Genomic DNA, 20,860 nt, shown 5'->3' with positions numbered 1-20,860 from the left:
CAACTTCTAGAGTCTGCCTGCATTCCTTGGCTCCTCTCCCCCTTCTAAGCAAGCAACATCAGGGCACCTTTCACATTGCCATCTCTCGGGCTTATGCTGCCTTCCACTTTCACTAATAATGATGCTTGTAATTATGTTGGGCTCATCTGGATAGTTGGAGAAGGAAATGGCAACCCACTCCAGTGTTCTTGTCTGGAGAATCCCAGGGATGGGGGAGCCTGGTGGGCTGCCGTCTATGGGGTCGCACAGAGTCGGACACGACTGAAGCGACTTAGTAGCAGCAGCAGCAGCATCTGGATAGTACTGTCTAACCTCCCCATCTCAAAGTCAGCTGATAACCTTCTTCAATCTGCATTCTAATTTCCCTTTGCCATGTAATCTAACATATTAACATGTCCTGGAATTAGGTTGTGGCTGTCTTTGAGAAGCCATTATTCTGCCTACCACAGGTGGTAAACGGAGGTGTGAGGGACAGGAAAGGTGGACATCATGCTTAGATTGAATTAGAGTAAGTTAAGGTTAGAGAAGGTACATAAAATAATACAGCAATCTGCCCAAGTATGATACGGCTTTCAGATCTACTTCATGTTTTCTCCTAATAAATGCAAGTAAAGATAGGTAATTATTATTTAATTGGTATTTATATTTTATTAAAATATATTTACTTCAGAAAAAAGTCAACATTTGGTTTATTTTCAGATAATACCCTAAATAATGTCCTCATCTATCTGAGTGGACTTCCATGAATGTCTAACATGGTAGTGAGGATACACTACCCAATTTCTAAAGATTGTGCTGCTCCTTCACATTCAAACTTCCTTAACAGTAAATTTTCAAAGGACCTAAAGTTAACTCCATTTCTGAATAAAGTGCCTGGATTTTAACTCAGTTTTATTTATTTATATGCTTATTTATTTTCTGAACAATGAACATTTCATTCCTTTGTGGCTCAGGGTGGTCATCAAAGTGGCTAAAACTACAATAATAAGACTGCTGAGCGAGGATGGGTGTCATAATTAAAGATACAGAAAACAATCATCCTTGAAGCTAAAACTGGAACTTTGGGAGTTTTGGTGTTTCAGTTTTTCGGTAGTTTTTCTCAGCAATTCATTTCATTAATCAAATGTGGTTAAACATGTACTTTGTACCAGAGCTCATGCTAGTCATTTGGGATAAGTAAAGTCATTAATCAATTCAGTAAATATTTATTGAGTGCCTCCTAGGCATTAGGAAATTTTTTGATTGAGTTCCACAGAGGCCTTACATTTTACTGTGAGAGACTGACAATAACAAGTAAAATATGTAGATGATAAGTACCATGAATAAGTACTATGAATCAAAATAAAGGAAAAAAAGGGGGATGGGGACAGTGGAGACAAGTAGTCAAAGAAGGCTTTAGTAAGGTGACATTCGAGCAGAGATCAAAGGAGGTCAGGAGTGAGCAGTGTGAATAAGATTGAGAAAAAGATTCCAGGATGAACAGCAAGAGCAGAGTCACAAGAAGCTGGAACCTGCCCAGCATGGTCCAGAGAATCCAAGGAGGCCAGTGTGGCTGAAAGAGAGTGATCTTAAGGAAGAGAAGCAGAAGATGAAGTGAGCAAAGTAAAGGGCGAAGTGGGAAGTAGGTTTTAGGGGGTCTTGTACATTGTGACGATTTGGCTGGGAGGGAAAATGAGAAGGATTTGAGCAAGGGAACGATTCAAAATTATTTTCATAAAGTTAAATTAAGTAACTAAAATAAAATCTTCTTGAAATTTTCCATCTGTATTTGAGCTTGTCTCTAGTTTATCTGAAGCCATGACCAAGTTCCTCAACCAGTATTAAAGATTTTCTTTCTGTTTGATTACATTTTAAACAATTAATTTATATTTTATTAGTCCTGGGATGCCAGTACATAGGTAAATCAGACTTTCAAAATGGCATTGAAAAACAATTAGCTTGAAAACACATTTACCACCAAGTATTTTAGGATTAAAACTTCTATGTTTATTTAATATACAAATCATTAAGTTAAAAACTAGAGAATAAGTAACCAAAGATTAAAAGAGCACAGAGGTATTGTTTAAAAAATTAAAAATAAGTATAGTAAGCTTAGTTTCATTTGTTTCCTTTTGGGGGGCTCATAAACAGTATTATAAAGAAATTATTTGAGCTTTGTTTTGAAGAATGAAATTTCCCATTGTTTCATGTTATTTGCTTAATGTTTTAACTTTGAAAAATCAAAATTACAGTTAAAGACCATTTTAATGCATAAATACTACAGTTTTTGCTCCTTATGTTTACATATTGATATACAGCAATTTTTAGGACTCTTTAAAATATCCCTCATGCATAACTGTTGGAGATTCACAGCTTATGATGTGTTCATTTTTTTAAATAGGAAACTGTTTCCACATTTTCTCATACTCCTTAAACTGATATATGTATTACCAAAATTTTTTGTTTATAAAACTAATTCTGACACATAATTTTTTCCTTCAATTAAAACTCGAGTTTTAATACAGCAGGCCTAAAAGTACAGCTATTAAATATGCCATAGAGGATTTTAGTGAGCTTTTTACTATTGGGATATTTTCTGAAGACACATTCTTTCTGTGGAAAAAATAATTTATACCATTTGAGCACCAACTTCCATCTACTACTATCACATTTTTAAAGGATTATTTGCAGGTTAATGTGTAATAAACATATATTCTCTGTGTGCAGTCTGACCCAGAGGACTGGCTCGACTATATTTGTGATGATAACTTCTGTATCTCCTTTGCTAGGCCACTTTCTTTGTAGCTTCAGATCCCATTTATTCTGGACCTCTTTAACTAGTTACCCTGTAGACACTCCAGATTAAATCTGAGAAACTCACTTTAGTGTTAAAGATAAAATTAAATCCCATAAAGATAACACTAAATCAATAAACCTTCTCCTTCTTTATTTTTTATTTCATTATCTGCAAAGCCTAAAATCACCTAAGAAACCTAAATGCTACTCTTGAAGACTCCAGCCTCCAACTCATTTAATCAGCCACTGAATTCTATAAAATTACTTCTAAATTTCTCTCAGATTCAGCTTCTTCACAGTATGATGTAATAGAAAGATTAAGGACTTTGGAGTCAACCAGACCTATGTTCAAGAGTATTCTACTTGAAAGATAAATTACTTAACTTCAGCTAGTTTTTTCCCATTCACAATCTACTATATTGTAAAGCTTAAAACAGATAATATATGTATCACAGTGTCTGCCACATTATGTTTAATAAGCCTTCATTGCCATTCCTTGTTACCTCGTTTCCCATTCCTTTTGTTTAGGCCATCATCATTTATTGTTTCGATGTTTGCTGTAGTCAAATTGATTCTATTTTCCATGCTATAGTCAAAAGGAACTTCCTTAAAGTCAAGTGTTCATTTGCTTCTTTGCCTAAAATTGCTTTTTGGCTCCCTGTGGCCTATACAAGGTTCAGTCCTCTTAGTATAACATGCACTTGTATCCAGCCTGACCACCTGCCACTCTGTAGATTTATTCTGAAAAATTACTTGCTGGTCCCTGGCACGGGATTGCCTATTTGCTCCTTTTATGTCTTCATCTTGTCTTTTTTGTTCTTTTGCTTAGAATCCCTTTGCGGTCTCACAGGTGAACCCTTATTCTTAAGTCTCAGTTCCCTCCTCTGGGAAACTTTCCTAAATCTGTCTAGGTAGTAAGGCACTCCCTGCCAGGTGCACAAATTATTTACTGATTGCTTAACAGATATGTCCCAGGCAGTACAGTATATACTGAAAATGGAGCTGTGAAGAAGACAGGGTTTCCTGCCCTTATAAAGCATCTAGAGATAAAACACTAACATTTAGACAATTATATAGTTACAATTTTGTTGAATGTTAAAAAGATAGTGTTATGGAAATGTATAACCCCATCTAGAGAGGGTGGATGAAGAGATACTGAAAGATTTGATGGATGGTCCCATTGTACCTTTTATAATTCTTTCTTAAAGTACTTAAACAATTGCATTTGAATTGCTTTAAATATATGATTTTTAACTAGCTGATAAGTTATAGGAGACCATGATTATCAAAAGATCTTTTTGGCTGTCACAAATACAATATTCTGATTTTGACATCCATGACTTAAATCTATGTACATCAGGCACTAAGTATATAATCTTTTATCCCTAGCAATAACCCAGCCATTATTATCTCCTTTTTACAGATAAAGAAGTTTACAATTCAAAATTGAGGCTGAAAGTTCAGATTCTCTGTACAGAGACGCTGAACAATCTTCCTAATTGAAAAAATCCCCAAGCAAGATTCCCAAAATGGACCAAAGTTTCCCTAAATGGACCAGGTTGAGTGACCTCAGCGTGCACACTGGGGGACTTACCAAAATGCTGGCAGAGGTGATGGAATGTCCTGAAGGCTATCTTCTGTTTCCCCAAAATAATTCCTCAGAGTGGGAAGTCCAGTGCAGTCCAGGCAAGAGGAAGAGCATCCTCAAAGCACAAAGGGCCTCAGCAGCTGATAGGGCAGTCCCTTTTCCGCAGTGTATTCCCACCTCAGAATTCCAGCTGCAAGGACAGGGTACAACTAAGGCCTTGCCTTTCAAGGCAAGGGTTTTAGGCAATCTGGCCTCTCAAGGAATTCTCCAATTCTCCACTCTCTCAAAAAAGACTGGTGTGGAGAAAACCTCACAGTGTCTATCAAGCCAATGGACCCCCTCCACCCCACCCCACTAACCTGTTGGGCACCAAAATTGATGCTGAAAGCTCATCTTCTCTGTTCACCAGTGTAAGCAAATCTCAGAGACAGAGTTTTGGGTGAAGTAGGAAAGGATAGCTTTATTACTTTGTCAAGCAAAGTTGTGGGGGTGGGCAGTGGACTAATGCCTTTAAAACTGTTGTGTCCCAACTTGGGGAAGATAGTGAGAAGTTTTATTGTAATTGTTCAAAGAGAGTGTGAGCAGCTTGCTGATGTTCTTCTGATGGGTTGGTAGTGAGGTTAAGTAGGCGCCAACATTATCAACCTTCAGGTCCAACTGGTCTGGGGTCAAAAAGCTAACGGGCAGCCTACTATCATTAACCGTTTATTTCTCCCAGCTGGAGTGGGGTTCAGTATCTGCAAAATGCCTAAAATGTTGTGCGAGTCCTTTGATGGGGAAACAGGACCCGGTCCCAAGGCTGCCCTTGACTGTTTTTCCCTGGGGTCACATCACCTACCTTGGCTAAGTAACAACCGTTTGAATGTGCCCACTAGAACTCAGGCATGGTCATGGAGGCTGAATGAAGGATATTTTCTGTTATCAAGGAAATGGGGGACACAGAAATGCTTTGGGCATAGGAGGCCCATAGGACCTGGCTGGGCAGCAGTATGAATGGTTCAACAACTCTTCCAAGGTCTCTCTGAGCCAATGGCCCCAATCCAGCAGCTTTCGGACCCCAAACCCTCTTTTTACCACTCATTTCTGTCTGCTTCTATACTTGTTTCACAATCTTTTAGCGTCTAGTTTTTAGTAAGTGTTCCACAAACAGCCTAATGCTAAAAGGAACGTTATTTTTCACTCTTGTTGCCTTCAGCAACTCACACAAGAACTTCCTCACCTTGAGGGGGAGGCATTACCAGATGTTCTCGCTTTTAGGCTTGCACTAAGGCTACTAATTCAAAATTGTTTGTTCAATGCTATTAGTCTTTTTTTTTTTTTTTTTTTTTTTTGCACTGGAGACCAATTTCCCATACCCTCCTGAAGAAAAAAAAAACCACTTTTTGAGAATATTGGTCAACTGAGCCCACCTTCCTCAGTTGCCTGTGTGGAGGGGGGCCTCCGCTCCACAACCTCCTTTCCCTCATGGGTGGGGCTACACGACAAACTTATCCATCACTTAAAGGTTTCTAAACTTGGCGCCTATAGGCGGGAAAACTGAAGCCACGGGTTCTCTGCTTACTGGGAGCCTGCGGGGGCCCCCTCAGCTCCTTTCAGCACTGCCTCTGTTCGTTCTTCCAACTTCTAGATGGCAAAGACCACAGGCCTAGATGCCCACCACAAGAAAATAGGAGTGGAACAGCCCCTCGGTGGCGCCAAAGCCTTACAGCCTCCGGCCTTGAAAGACTAGGGCGGGGTCGACGCTTCTCTTGCGCGCTGACGTCACGCCGACGCTCGGCCACGCCGGCTCCTCCCAGAAGCCCGCGAGTCCGGTTTCCGGCGGGAGCATGGAGACCCTGGTGTAGGTGAAGCTAGGCTTTTGGACCCGGAGCTGGCCACGGGTTTCTCTGTCCTCTCGTAGCTGCCAGAATGCTTCACCTGGAAAATATGGTGCTTTGTCGCGAGTCCCAAGTGTCCACCTTGCAGTCCCTGTTTGGAGAGGTATTGTCGTCCAGCTATCTTTTCTCTTCTAAATCCCGGAGGCAAAGAATTTCATGGTCTTGGCGACAGTTTCCAGTTTTTAAATTTTCGTTCGAATTGAGGGGCCACAGACTATGTTTGCGTTTAGACAGGAGATGTAATAGGTCTGTCCCACTCCTCACCCAAAGTAACTTCTGAGGAGTTTTTTGAACTGTACTGGCCCGCTAACTCGGGCTCGTTGGCCCAGGCATGTTTTCTTACACACGCCAGTTTTGAGAGAGCGTTAATACAGAGTAGCAACTCAAAGGTGCTTCTTACCCCAGCTGTATAGGATTTTATCCAACAGGTGTGTTTGCACAGTGTTATTCAAATCTGAATCCCCTCCGTTTCAGTGAGGTAGTTGCTCTAAGTCCTGTGTGGATGGGAAGGCCAGTAAGGTCCATCGTAGTGCATCTGGTTTAAAACGTCAACGGCTTTTCTAGCGTTATTAAAGCACAGAAAGAGGTGCAGTCTTGGCTTCTTAACTAGCAGTTCGGGTGATGCCTAAGAGAAGAGGTTTAAGTTTCCTCTGGATGAACACCACTAGGGAGTCCTTTCCGTAGGAGCTTGCATTCATCAATTGAATACTTTAATCTACTTTTTAAGTATATTCTGGTGGCCTTTAGTGAGCCTTTGCTTCGGATTCATGAATGAGACTTGGAATTAATCAGATTCGGATCTCATCTGAAGGAGAGTAAATGAGAATTTAGAGTCATACTCATGTACTCCCCCTACCCTTCAGGTTTTTCTTGAGTACTGCTTTCATCCAACTAGCCGGATGGCAGCCTAGGGTGGCCTGTGAAGTGTTAGTGGAAAAGTACCAGCCTCCTAATGGGGCGCATTAGTTAGGGAAGATGTCAATGACTGCATCCTCAGTCAATATTCTAGTTAATCGTAGTTACCCATATTATCACTGAAACATTTTCTTGGTTATACCTCATGCATTCATTCCCTGGAGTTACAGACCCAGATCTCTCCAAACAGAAGTGGTGCTCCTGAAAATGAATGTTGGCAAATAGAGATGAGTAGTATCGATTTGGTGTAGATCAGAGAAACAAATCATGTTTAACAGTTTTAATAGCACTTTTCTGTAAGGTGCAGTGCATGTGGGAGATGTAAAGATTTGTTAAAAAAAAAAAACTGGTTCATATTTCTAAGCAGACTCATTTATGTATTCAGGGAATTGTTACTGAGCATCTTCTCTGTTCCAGGCACAGTGCCACATCCAGAATTATTAGTTTATGTTAGATTTATGAAGGTGAAAGGTTAAATAACAGTGCAAGAGTTCAATTCTGGGTAACACAGAAAAGATGATGTAAGGTGGAGTATTATTAAACACCTTTTGGATGCAGACAAGTATGGCAGGATTCCAAAAAATGAGAATTTCAGTGTAGCTTGAAAAAGTGTCCTAATGAATATCTTGAGCTTCTCTTGAAAGGTGAAATATAGTATTTGGATAGAAGAGATGCTCAGAAAGCTTGCATTTAGTTCTTGAGACAGAATTTTTGAGCTAGTTAATTTGCAAGATGCTTATGTATAAACTTAAGAATCCATGAATTAGAACATCCATTTTTAGTTTATTGGGCTGCTATTGCCATAGGCATTTGCCATTAATATTTTCCTGTATAAACTGAGTTCCTCCTTTGTCTTGCAAAAAGGAAATTTGTAACTTGGTGGCTAGAATGTAATAAATGTCTGTGACTACAGATAACCCTTGAACAATGTGGAAATTAGAGGTGCTGACCCCCTGTGTAGTGTAAAATCAGTGTGTAACTTTTGACTCCCCCAAAACTTAGCTACTAATAGTCTTACAGATAAACAGTCAACTAACACATATTTTGTGTATTATATGTATAATATTTTGTTCTAATTTACAATAAAGTAAGCTTTAGAAAAGGAAATATTATTAAGAAAACCATAATAAAGAGAAATACATTCACAGTACTAAACTGAGTTACGTTGTCTACAAGATGGATTGTCTGTCAGTATGTACATCAGTATTGTCTTAATAATGCAAAGCATTGGGCATTTTATACATATTGGAAGAAGGGTGGAGAAAAGGGAAAGAGGGAGAGGGAGAGAAGGAAGGGAGAGGCTGGGAAACACAGACATACTGTATGGTACTGTAATCTTTTGAAAGCCAAGTTATAAAACAAAACTAATACATTATTAATTTTATATTAAATATCTCTCACCTTATGACTTTGTAAGGCTATACTATTATCTATATATATTTTATGCTTTATGGCATATCTAATTTTTTCTTAATTTTTTCTATATTTTTAGGCTATGTGGTTCTTCTGTGAGTTTTTACAAATTGTTGCAAATCTCCAGAATTTTTTCCATATATTTATTGAAAAAAATCCATGTATGGGTGAACCCAGGAAGTTCAAAACCTGTATTGTTCAAGGGTCAACTGTACTGTTGTAGTAGTAGATGGTGATCATAGAGACTCTACTTTTTCATGGAAATTGAATTGTCACCCAATTTTCTTGTAATTATTTTTTAAGTGTATGTGAATTCTTTCAAAGCATATTTTGTCTCTGATTTTTGTACTCTTTAGTGCATCATGGTTTTCAGTGTTTAGTTGTTGTCTAATAAATGTTCACTGAATTAATGAAGCATATTTGCAATATTGACCAGACCATAGAGAGATGTTTGACACTTTTTACTTTTCTCTAGGCTGCTAACTCAATGTACTGCAGGAGAATCTTGGGAATAGATGTTGAAATGTATGCTGTGTAGATTTGGTTGTTGAAAACGATGATGATATGTATACATTTAGGCCAGGGTAAATGTAGTATACATAATTCAGAAGTATTCTGTAAGTTTTCCTTAGAACAGGGGATTCTTGAAATTCTAGCCCTGTGATTCTGTATGCTTAGTTTCAGAGCTTTAAAATTTATAGTGAAGTTACAGCCTGTGAACTTAGATTCTATAAAAAAGAGCTAAGAAAAAGAAGTATGATCAGAATTGTTCTTAAAGAAATCTGTTAAATCTCCCATAAATTTGAAAATACAAGCACATATATATATATAATAATAAAATATTTAAGTATATATGTGTGTGTGTGTATATATATATGTGTGTGTGTGTGTGTGTGTGTGTGTGTGTGTATATATATATATATATATATATATCTGAAGGAGATCAGCCCCGGGATTTCTTTGGAAGGAATGATGCTAAAGCTGAAACTCCAGTACTTTGGCCACCTCATGCGAAGAATTGACTCATTGGAAAAGACTTTGATGCTGGGAGGGATTGGGGGCAGGAGAAGAAGGGGACGACAGGATGAGATGGCTCGATGGCATCACTGACTCGATGGATGCGAGTCTGAGTGAACTCCGGGAGTTGGTGATGGACAGGGAGTGCAATTCATGGGGTCGGAAAGAGTCGGACACGACTGAGCGACTGAACTGAACTGAACTGATATATATTTAGTAATATGTCATGTATAATACATAGGCCAAATATGATTTTTCCAGAAATTTTGAGAAAGAGTAGAGTTGAATTTAAGTAAGTTTAAAGTATAATGATGAATTCATTAAATGCTCACTGTTGAAAAAATTTGGATTAAATAATTTATCATGTAAAACTTTCACAAGTTGATAAATGTTTATTTTATGTTTGTGTGTGCAGATTGATATTTGCCTTTTTTCCCCTAGAGACATCATTTCAGCTTTCCGTCTATTTTTATTTATGGACATACTGCCAGTGGAAAGACCTATGTAACACAAACTTTGTTGAGAAGTTTAGAGGTAAGACTACCCCAAGCTCAGTGTTAATTGATTTTTATTCTTAGACTCCTAGAAATGGAAGGGATCTTGGAGATGTTTAGTTAAAACTTATGTTTGTCCAAATTTATTTTTTAATCTTTTCTTTGTCCTCACTCTCTTAGTAAATTGAATAGTAAACGTGTTCTGTGGATTCTGTATCATTAATATCTTGACTCCGTGTAGCTTTAATCATAGCCATTGCTTCTGAGTTTCATTAATTGTGTTTGTTTCATTTATTTCCACAACAGTTTTTAAGTGCCATCTGTTCTTCACCCTGCAGCTAGTCCATGAAAATCTTAAATAAGATCTTTAGCAAAATGTTCAGGTGTTTTGCCAGTATATAAGACCCTCCGTGAGCAGAATTCAGTTTATCTTTTGTAATGTAATGCCTAAGAATTTCAGACAGAATCTAGTAGGCTTATGTTCCTCTTCTAGGTTCACTCCTTAGTGCTCTCCTCATCTGAAAAGTGGGGCTAATAGCAACAACATTTGGAATTTTTGTGAGAATTTAGTGAGTTAATATATGACAAGTTCTTACCACAATACTTAGTGTATAGTAAGCACTCAGTAAAGGTTAGATGCTATTACTCATGATTATTGCATCACCTCATTTTGTATCCTAAACCAGGGATGGGCAAACTTTTTCTTTAATGGCCAGATAGTAAATGTTTTAGGCTTGTGGGCCAGGTACTTTCTATTACAACCTCTCAACTCCTCTTTAGTAAGAAAGCAGCCGTGGACAGTATCTATCTGAATGGACTTAGCTATGTTCTCATACAACTTTATATATTAACAGGCTGTTGTTTGCTACTCATGGTCCCAACTTTAGCTCACAGTATGTGTGTTTTGTGTGGCAAACTGGAGTATTGATAGTTCTTGCTGTTTCTTACTTTGAACCCTGGGCATACACTGCTCCCTCTGCTTGGAATCACTTTCTTACACTCATTCTCTCCACCTCTCCTACCCTGGAGTGCACACGGTCCTGGCTCAGGCATTTGTGTTTGTAAGTCCCTGTAGGAAGTATCCAAAAATAATGTATTTTGAATAAAAGCATGAAAATTGAATATGAAAGTTCCATATTTAAGGACTGTATTTCATTTTTTAATGTATAATGATTTTTGCTGCTAGTTAATCATTGTAATAAATGATGATTATCATGACTTTTTATACAACTTTACAAAGAGACATTTAGGATATGTTGCCATTAAAGGCCACAGATAGCACACAGCAGTAAGCAAGACAGTTACTCATAACAGAGATAGTGTGGACTCTAGTTCATAAAGGAGTGGGGGTAAAGGATGTCAGAAAATGCTGGTGAAATTGTGCCCAAGTAAATATATTGTAGCCGTACTTACACTGTTCCTCTGGAAAAGAAAAGCTTCATTGGGTGAGGTTTATAGAGCGTCACTAAAACTGGTTATGTTGCTTAGTCGCTAAGTCATGTCTGACTCTTTTGGGACCCCATGGATTGTAGCCCGCCAGGCTCCTCACTCCATGGAATTTTCCAGGCAAGAATACTGGAGTGGGTTGCCATCTCCTTACTCTGGGCATCTTTTCAACCCAGGGATTGAACCTGCATCTCCTGCCTTGTCAGGTGGATTCTTTACCACTGAGCCACCAGAGAAGACCAAAAATAGTTACAGGTGCCACGCCTCTGAGCGGTCAGTACTGCTTTGTGATTTCATTTTGAGAACAGACTATATTTGTAAGTCTTTTGTTTCTTCATTGCTTCTGGAGTTACTTCCATTTTGGTAGTTGTTTAAATGAAAAGTTCATTCTCAATCCTCGCAGGTGGATTACCATAGTTTCTAACTCTTAATTTTAATTAGCATTTTTTTAAATCTAGATGTGTCCATCATTAAAAATGTTATCTTAAAATTATAAATAAATTCTTACTGAGAATTTTAACATTCACATGTCCTTGGGGTTCTTTTTATGAATTCTTTCTAGAAGAAATTACAAGTTTTCTTTGAATCCCTGTTGGAAACAAATGAAAATTCAAATAATTGAAGTGAGTTTAATGGAGGGACTGTTTTACAAAGGTTGAAGAAATGTTAAGGGAACCAGTAAGGGATGATGATGTGCTGAGAGCCTGTAGCTCCCTCAGACTTAAATGGACCATCAGAAGGAACTGTAAAGGCCCCAGCAAGAGGTGTAATCTGTGACAAGGGCTGCCCAGCTCAGCCTTTAGGAGAAGATGGAGCCACTGTCAAGCTCTGGGCCACTGAGGGATGGGAGAGGGAGTCAAGGGAATACTCAAGTTTTTTCTCTCACCACTTTTCGTCTGTCTCCTGGTTCTTCCCATTGACTGAATCCACTAGATCCAGAAAAACTAGAGTCTGAGCGATGCAGTCTGTAGTGGTCAGCCTCGGAGGGCACAGAGCAGTTTGGAGAATGGTGGGGTATAGATTCAGAAGGGCAAACAGGATATCCAGCAAAGCCATTATTGTGTTTGTGTGTTTTCTATTTATACTTTTTGTTTTTCTTTTCAGCTTCCACATGTCTTTGTGAATTGTGTTGAGTGCTTTACCTTGAGACTGCTTTTGGAACAAATTTTAAACAAATTGAATCATCTTAGTTCTTCAGAGGGTGAATGTTCTACTCATATAACTTGTGAAATATTTAATGACTTTGTTCGCTTATTTAAACAAATAACTGAAGCTGAAAATCTCAAGGATCAGACTGTATATATTGTAAGTAATTTAATTTCATTATATCATTTCTTACTTGAAAACTGATCTATTAAATCAGTTTCCATATTTTTTTTTGAGATCCGTTACGTACAGTGCATTGTAGATGCTTATGTGATATAAAAATGTTTGATATATTTGTTTTTTTAAACTGAGGTATAGTTTTTCAGTTGAGGTGTGTATAGTTGATGTGTAATATAATAGAAGTTTCAGGTGTACAGTGTAGTACACCTGAAACATTGATTTGGACAGGGAGGCCTGGCATGCTGCGATTCATCGGGTCGCAAGGAGTCGGACACAACTGAGCGACTGAACTGAACTGACTCCTTTTATAGTTGTTATAAAACATTCACTATATTCTCTGTGCTCTACAGTGTATCCTTGTAGCTTATTTATTTTATATGTAGTAGTTTGTACCTCTTAATCCCCTACCCTTATGTTGCCCCTTCCTCATTCCCTGTGCCCACTGGTAACCACTGGTTTGTTTTCTATGTCTATGAGTCTGTAGATGTAGTGCTTATCTAAAGGGAGCTTCAGCTTAGTAGAAGAGTTATGCTTTACTCATACATAACTACATGTAGAATGTGATTAGTGATAACATTGATAGGCAAAGCACTGATCCGGGGACATCTGGTACAGCCTCATAAAGTGATAACATCTGAGATGGAGCTAAAAATATGACTAGGGTGTTATTAGGAAGAAAATAAAGAAGAGAAATTTCAGATGGAGGGAATTAGGCAAAGGCATGTAGATGGGAATGGAGCCTAGGGAATACCAAATACTCTGGTCTTTGTAGGTTATAAAATATGAGGGAAGACAAAGAAGACTAGAAACGTAGGAGGGGGTAGACCATGGAGTGTCTTGAAAACCATTCTTATGTGCCTTATTTCATCTCCTAGGCAGTGAGAGGGAGATCTACTAGAGCAACAAACATGCTTTAGGAAAATTGCTCTGAAGGCATGTTGAGTGGATAGATTGGAGGGAATTGAAAGACATAGGCTAAATGGTTTTGAGGCTCTTGTAACTGTTTTCATTAGAGGCAGTTTGGGCCTGGATTAGAGTTGGGGTAGAAAATGCAGAAAAGAATAAATGTAAGAGACAGCAAAGGTCAAATTTGTCAATTGTGTATGGGGTACGTCTGGGAAAGATCATTTGATTTTAGATTGACTTAGTTTGAGTTTAACTTGTTACATCAATTTGAAAATAATTAGCAGACAACTGAAAGTATATAATGTGCTTTATGTTAGTGAATTTTTTATAATACTTTAACCTTACTTTAAAAATGATTATCTCCGGAATTGAAATTAAATTTTAATATAATACCGTCTCATAACAGCTAAGTTATAAACTCACTGAAAGGACTAAGTTTTATGCATTCTTGCATCTTCTTAAATGTATAAAACAGTTCCTTCCACTTTTTAATTTTGTTAATTTATTTATGCAAATATCCCAGGCACTGTTTTAGATACTGGAGATAGAACAGGGACAAAAGAGTCTTTGCCCACTTGGGGCTTATAATCTAATTGAAAAATGTAGATAATAAGCAAGTTAATATGTAGTATGTTGGATGTGGTACATTAGAGTAAGGCAGAATCAGCTGGGCAGGGGAAAATAGTTATTTTTTTAAGCGAGAAGGGCAGAGAAGATCTCACTGAGATAATGATAACAGAGCTGAAACTGGACGGAAGAAAGGAGCAAGCCATGAAAATATCTTAAAAAAAAAAAAAGAGTATTCTAAGCAGAGAGATTTATGTGAGCATACAGAGTTGGAGTATCAAGAAGGCCATTTTGGCTGGAATAGTTTAAGTAAGAGGGGAGAGGGGTAATGCTGAGAAAGAAAAAGTACAAGATAGAAGCATGCAGACTAGTGTTATGGGTTAATTTGTTTCCTCCGAGAAGTTTTTGAAGTTTCCTCCAAAAAGTATGTTGAAGTTCTAGCCCCTAGAACCTCAAAATATGACCTTATTTGTAAATGGGGTCATTGTGGTTCTAATTAAGTTGAGGTCATACTAGAGGATTGGGCCCCTCATCCAATATGACTGATGTCCTAGTGAAAAAGAAGAACTGTAGAGACAGACATGCACACAGGGAGAATGCCACATAAAGATTGGAGGTATGTTGCCACAAGACAAGGAATTAATCAGGAGCTAAAAGAGAGACCTAATACAGCTCCTTCTCTAGCATCTTCACAGAAAGCACGGCCCTGCTTGATCTGATACTTAGAGCAACTTGATATGATACTTATAGCCTCCACAACTGTGAGAAAATAAAGTTTCTCTTAAGCCACGCTGTTTGCAGAGTTTTGTTATGGTATCCCTAGGAAACTAATAAACTAGTTACGAAGTTTTTGTACAGCTGAAGGGATGATGTCATGATCTGAGTGAAGAAAACTACAGCAGGTGGGGTTTTGCTGGGGGGGAAATTGTGAGGAATTTGGTTTTGGGCACGTAAAGTCCAAGTAGAGATGTTGAGTTGGCACTTGGACACTTGGCGTCTGAGGTCAAGAGAGGTCCAACATGGAAATACCATTTTGGATTTCTGGGCATATACTTTAAGCTGCAAGATAGGATTAGGTCACCAGCAGAGTGAGAGAGTTAGGAAAGAGTTGAGTCCAGTGACTGAGTACTGTGGTGCTCCAGTATCGAGGTAGTGAAGAAATTAGGAGACAGAAGATATCATTGATATACAAATAAAACTTATATAGCGAATAGTCTTGGAAGTCTCTCTAGGCTTCCCCTTTCCTGGACCTTTGACTAGAAAAAGTAGGCTTTTGTTGGAGTGCTTTTGCTCTCTTCTCCTTGGCCTTTCTGTGTTGTAGGCTTCTTCAGCTCTACACGAGGCAAGAAAATAACAGACAATTCACCCTCCAAAGTGAGTTGTCATTCTTGTGGTCCTGAGGTCCCTAGCTAGTTTGCCTTCTTTCCACCTTTCAGAGCCTTATTTGTTTTGTATGTAATACTCAAGATTCTTAATTTTACTTAGGAGGAATAGGAAAAAGTACATCTGCTCCATCTTAGAGTAAGTACATAGTAAAGAATTAACAACTGCTAGAATAGTTTGGCACCAACCTTGATTTATTCTAAGGCTACTTAAATTAATCCACAGTTGGTTCTTTTACCATTAGTACAAATATCACCGTGGTAGAAGAAGGCATATACAATTTTTGTATTATGAAAATAGTTTTGACCTCACCAATCTCCTGATAGAGGATCAGAAACAGCACACCCCCTGCCTTCACCTTACAGGGGCCTACAGATCACACTTCAAAAGCCAGTGATACAGAATATAAGTTGATCTTTCACTGGGTAGGATAGGCGACAAGATCATTGGAAGAGAGAGGGATTTAAGGAAATAAACAGTCTACCATATCAGGAGGTCATTTATGTAGATTTTTAAATATGCAAAAAATATAGGAGTTATGTTAGAAACGTGATAGTCAGAAACTGTAACATTTAAAGAACAAGGAGGAACGACCCCAGAGTGTTGGGTGACTCCAACAAGTAGAGTTTCAAAGCTGTGTCTTCAGGGAGGAAGAGGGATCAATATTCTGTGAAGAGCCATGAGGAATCAGTGGGACCCAACTCATTTTTCAGGCCACATGGATCAGTGTAGGCATTCAATGTTGTTTGTTAGATGACTAAACATTAAAGGTGAAAAAGTTTGTAGGTGTTTAGCATAGAACATTTAGAATAATTTTATATAATATGAGTTATATAATATATGAATTGGTAAGATTCAGCACTTAGGAAATAATGCAGGAAGATGTTTGAGAATGTTTTCTGGTTAGTAAACATCCTTACAAATCAAATCTATTAGATTACTTTCATGTAAATTATTTTTTTTAATGTTTGAATTTGAATTAAAATTTTAACTTCTTTGAGTATTAGTTTTTTGATAATTGCTTTTGAAGAAGTATCATTTATTAAAATACTATAAAACCAGTGGGTTAATTATATTAAGTCAGAAGAATGAACTATTACTGCCTCAGCTTTGTGTTTTGAATTAAAATGGGCATACAAATGGACTGATTAATTTGAATTAATCTGTGTCCTGTATTAGAGAGTTTTAAATAGAAATTGATGGGAAAATTGCATACTGAGAATACATAGTTGAGAAACTAATTTGTTTCTTTTTAGCAGTAAATAACTTTAGCTTTATTTTGTCTAAATGAATTAGGAATGAAATATCTTAAGTTGATTACTCTCATACATTGTTTCAAGCTGCCTATTAATCAACAAACCAGATATAAAACATTTTGGATTATTCAGGGAAATAATATTATATTTTCTGCATTTTAATTTTATTCCTAATGTAAATGATTATAATTTGTAGCATAATCCCAGTAGTATTATCATAACACTGAACAAAAATTTAATCTTTCTTAACATCTTTGGTTTTCTAGCTAAAGGGTTTAGCATGCATTTACAAAGTTCAAGCAAGTAAAGTGTTACATATTGAAATTTAGAATTTTCTCTCTCTCAGGTCAGAAAGCTTTGTAATTACTGGTATGTGGTAGACATTTATCTTTTATTAAGTGACATAAAAATGCACATAGTTTTATTTCATGTATACCTATAAGAAAAGGTTCTTAACATCTTAATTCACTATCTTTTTGATAGTTTATCTTTAAAACCTTTTTAAGTGTAATTATGACTTATTCTCTAAAATTTGGGTTAAAACATGTTAGTAGACTTATTGACCTATTTGAAATGTCTTCCGTAAATTTTAATACTGTTTAAAATATTAATTCATGTCACATTTTTTAACATGGAAGGTTCAAATCTTGAATTATATTATGTAAATGCTTTGTGAAAGGACTTTTAAAATTTATTTTGACACTGCGGTTTTTTAAACAAGGTTCTGGATAAAGCCGAGTATCTAAGAGATATGGAAGCAAACCTTTTACCTGGATTTCTTAGATTACAAGAGTTGGTAAGTGATGTGTGAATCTTTTTCCCCTATGGCCTAATCAGTAGATATGTGTTGTCAGTTTTTTCTTTTTGCCTATTGGATAGCTGAGAAATAATCTCAATATAATTTTGTTATGCATTTCTCTATTATGAGTGAAGTTGAGGATTTTTTCAAAGTTTAATCGATTTGTGCTTTGATCACATTTATTCTTCAGTTATTTAGCTTTTATTTTTGATTGTGAAGTGGCTAACACTACTTTCTGTTAAAAGAATTTAGGTATTTACTAGAAATGATGGGAAAGGGCTAGACTTTGAACTATCTGCAAGAATTTTAAAATTTTCTTTTCAGAAATATAAAATAGAATGATAGGTCTGCTCTGGATCATCTGACATTCTGTCTCATGGCCTCTCAGTTATTGGAACCAGCTTTGTGTTTCAACTTAAAATCGTGTTGGCACTGAATAATATTAATTCTAATTGTCATGGCTTCATAAGAAAAGAAAGGGATAAATTTACTGTGTATCAACATACGTGTCAGGCGAAAACCAAATAATAATACAATGGCAACAACAGATAGTAGTTTATAGTAGTTTGAGTAAAGGAAATCGGTGAGAGAGTTCAGTTTTCACCAATACCAGGTGGTATAGGAATACTAAACTCAAAAGGCTATTTCCTGTTAGTACCATATTGATGAAGTGAGCAAAGATTTAGTTTAAGCAAAACAGTAATGTTCATCATATTCAAATAATGTTAATTTAAGTTTTATTGGCTTTATAGTCTTCTATTTAACTTGTAAATTAAAAGATTGGTTTTATAACTTTATAAATACCTTGAACATAAGTAGTTTACACCTACTTAGTTTTATGTCTCTATTATGTAAGTATAATATTAAGGGGCATTATAATAAAAATTACTGGTTGGGGCATAGACTTGGATTACTGTAATATTGAATGCTTTGCCTTGGAAATGAACAGAGATTATTCTGTTGTTTTTGAGATTGCAACCAAGTACTGCAGTTTAGACTCTTTTGTTGACTATGATGGCTACTCCATTTCTTCTCAGGGATTCTTGCCCACAGTAGTAGATATAATGGTCATCTGAGTTAAGTTCATCTATTCCAGTCCATTTTAGTTCACTGATTTCTAAAGTGTAGAAGTTCACTCTTGCCATCTCCTGTTTGACCATTCCAACTTGCCTTGATTCATGGACCTAACATTCCAGGTTCCTATGCAATGTTGTTCTTTACAGCATTGGACTTTACTTCCATCACCAGTCACATCCACAATTGGGTGTTGTTTTTGCTTTGACTCCGTCTCTTTGTTCTTTCTGAACTTATTTCTCTACTGATCTCCAGTAGCATATTGGACACCTACCAGCCTGAGGAGTTCATCTTTCAGTGTCCTATCTTTTTGCCTTTTATACTGTCCATGGGGTTCTCAAGGCAAGAATAATAAGTGGTTTGCCATTCCCTTCTCCAGTGGACCACATTTTGTCCGAACTCTCCACCACAACCTGTCTGTCTTGGGTGGCTCTACAAGGCATGGCTCATAGTTTCATTGAGTTAGACAGGGCTGTGGTCCATGAGATCAGTTTGATTAGTTTTCTGTGATTGTGGTTTTCATTCTCTTGGCTCTCTGATGGATAAGGATAAGAAGCTTATGGAGGCTTCCTGATGGGAGAGACTGACTGAGGGGGAAACTAGGTCTTGTTCTGATGGGCAGGGCCATGCTCAGTAAATCTTCAACACAAATTTCTGTTGATAGGGCTGTGTTCCCTCCCTGTTGTTTGACCTGAGGCCAAACTATGGTAGAGGTAATGAAGATAATGGCGACCTCCTTTAGAAGGTCCCATGCATGCACTGCTGCACTGCATACCCCCAACCCTGCAGCAGGCCACCGCCGACCCATGCCTCTGCTGGAGACTCCTGGACACTCATGGGAAAGTCTGTGTCAGTCTCTTTTGGGGTCGCTGCTCCTTTCTCTTGGGTCCTGGTGCACACAAGGTTTTGTTTGTGCTCTCCAAGAGTCTGTTTCCCCAGCCCTATTAAGTTGGGATGGCTTTATGGTGGGGTTAATGGCAACCTCCTCCAAGAGGGCTTATGCCATACCCAGGTCTGCTGCACCCAGAGCCCCTGCCCCTGAGGCAGGCCACTGTGGACCGTACTTCTGCAGGAGACACTCAAACACAGTTCTGGCTCAATCTCTGTGGGGTCTCTGGGTCCTGGTGCACACAAGGTTTGTTTGAACCCTCTGAGTGTCTCTGGCGGGTATGGGGTTTGATTCTAAATGCAGCCTCGCCCCTCCGACTTTCTTGCTGGGGTTTCTCCTTTGTCCTTGGATGTGGGGTATCTTTTTGTGGTGGGATCCAACATTCTCCTGTCGATGGTTGTTCAGCAGAGAGTTGTAATTTTGGCGTTCTCACGGGAGAAGATGAGTGCACCTCCTTCTACTCCACCATCTTCCTCCACCACATCATTCTGCTCCTTGTTGCTGGTGAGCTGGAGTTTGCTGCTCCTGAGAAATCGGTATGCAGGTCAAGAAGCAACAGTTAGAACTGGACGTGGAACAGCAGACTGGTTCCAAATCAGGAAAGGAGTGCATCAAGGCTGTATGTTGTCACCCTGCTTATTTAACTTATATGCAAAGTACATCATGAGAAATGCCAGGCTGAATGAAGCACAAGCTGGAATCAAGATTGCCAGGAGAAATATCAATAGCCTCAGATACGCAGATGACACCACCCTTATGGCAGAAAGTGAAGAAGAACTAAAGAGCCTCTTGATGAAAGAGGAGAGTGAAAAAGTTGGCTTAAAACTCAATATTCACAAAACTAAGATCCTGCCATCCAGCCCCATCACTTCATGGCAAATAGATGGGGAAATAATGGAAACAGCGAGGGGGGCTGTTTCCAGTCAGTTGGGGGGCTCCAGAATCACTGCAGGTGGTGACTGCAGTCATGAAATTAAAAGATGCTTGCTCCTTGGAAGAAAAGCTATTACCAACCTAGACAACATATTAAAAAACAGAGATGTTACTTTGCTAACAAAAGTCCGTCTAGTCAAAGCTGTGTTTTTTCCAGTAGTCATGTATGGATGTGAGAGTTGGACTGTAAAGAAAGCTGAGT

At 38.0% G+C, this 20,860-nt stretch overlaps 1 protein-coding gene across 1 annotated transcript in view; it reads left to right on the top strand.

Moving 5' to 3' along the window:
- Nucleotides 1-6,120: 6,120 nt before the first annotated feature.
- ORC5 (origin recognition complex subunit 5) overlaps nucleotides 6,121-20,860 on the top strand; it is a 78,106-nt gene continuing 63,366 nt past the window's right edge. The window contains exons 1-4 of the mRNA XM_069587891.1: nucleotides 6,121-6,343; nucleotides 10,027-10,119; nucleotides 12,630-12,830; nucleotides 17,685-17,759. Coding sequence (XP_069443992.1) covers nucleotides 6,272-6,343; nucleotides 10,027-10,119; nucleotides 12,630-12,830; nucleotides 17,685-17,759 — 441 coding nt within the window. The 5' untranslated portion in view covers nucleotides 6,121-6,271. The remainder of the gene's footprint in view (nucleotides 6,344-10,026; nucleotides 10,120-12,629; nucleotides 12,831-17,684; nucleotides 17,760-20,860) is intronic.

The sequence above is a fragment of the Ovis canadensis genome, chromosome 4 (assembly GCF_042477335.2).
Source record: "Ovis canadensis isolate MfBH-ARS-UI-01 breed Bighorn chromosome 4, ARS-UI_OviCan_v2, whole genome shotgun sequence".
Lineage (NCBI taxonomy): Eukaryota > Metazoa > Chordata > Mammalia > Artiodactyla > Bovidae > Ovis > Ovis canadensis.
The sequence above is the reverse complement of the archived record's forward strand: the minus strand, read 5'-3'. Positions and strand labels throughout refer to the sequence as shown.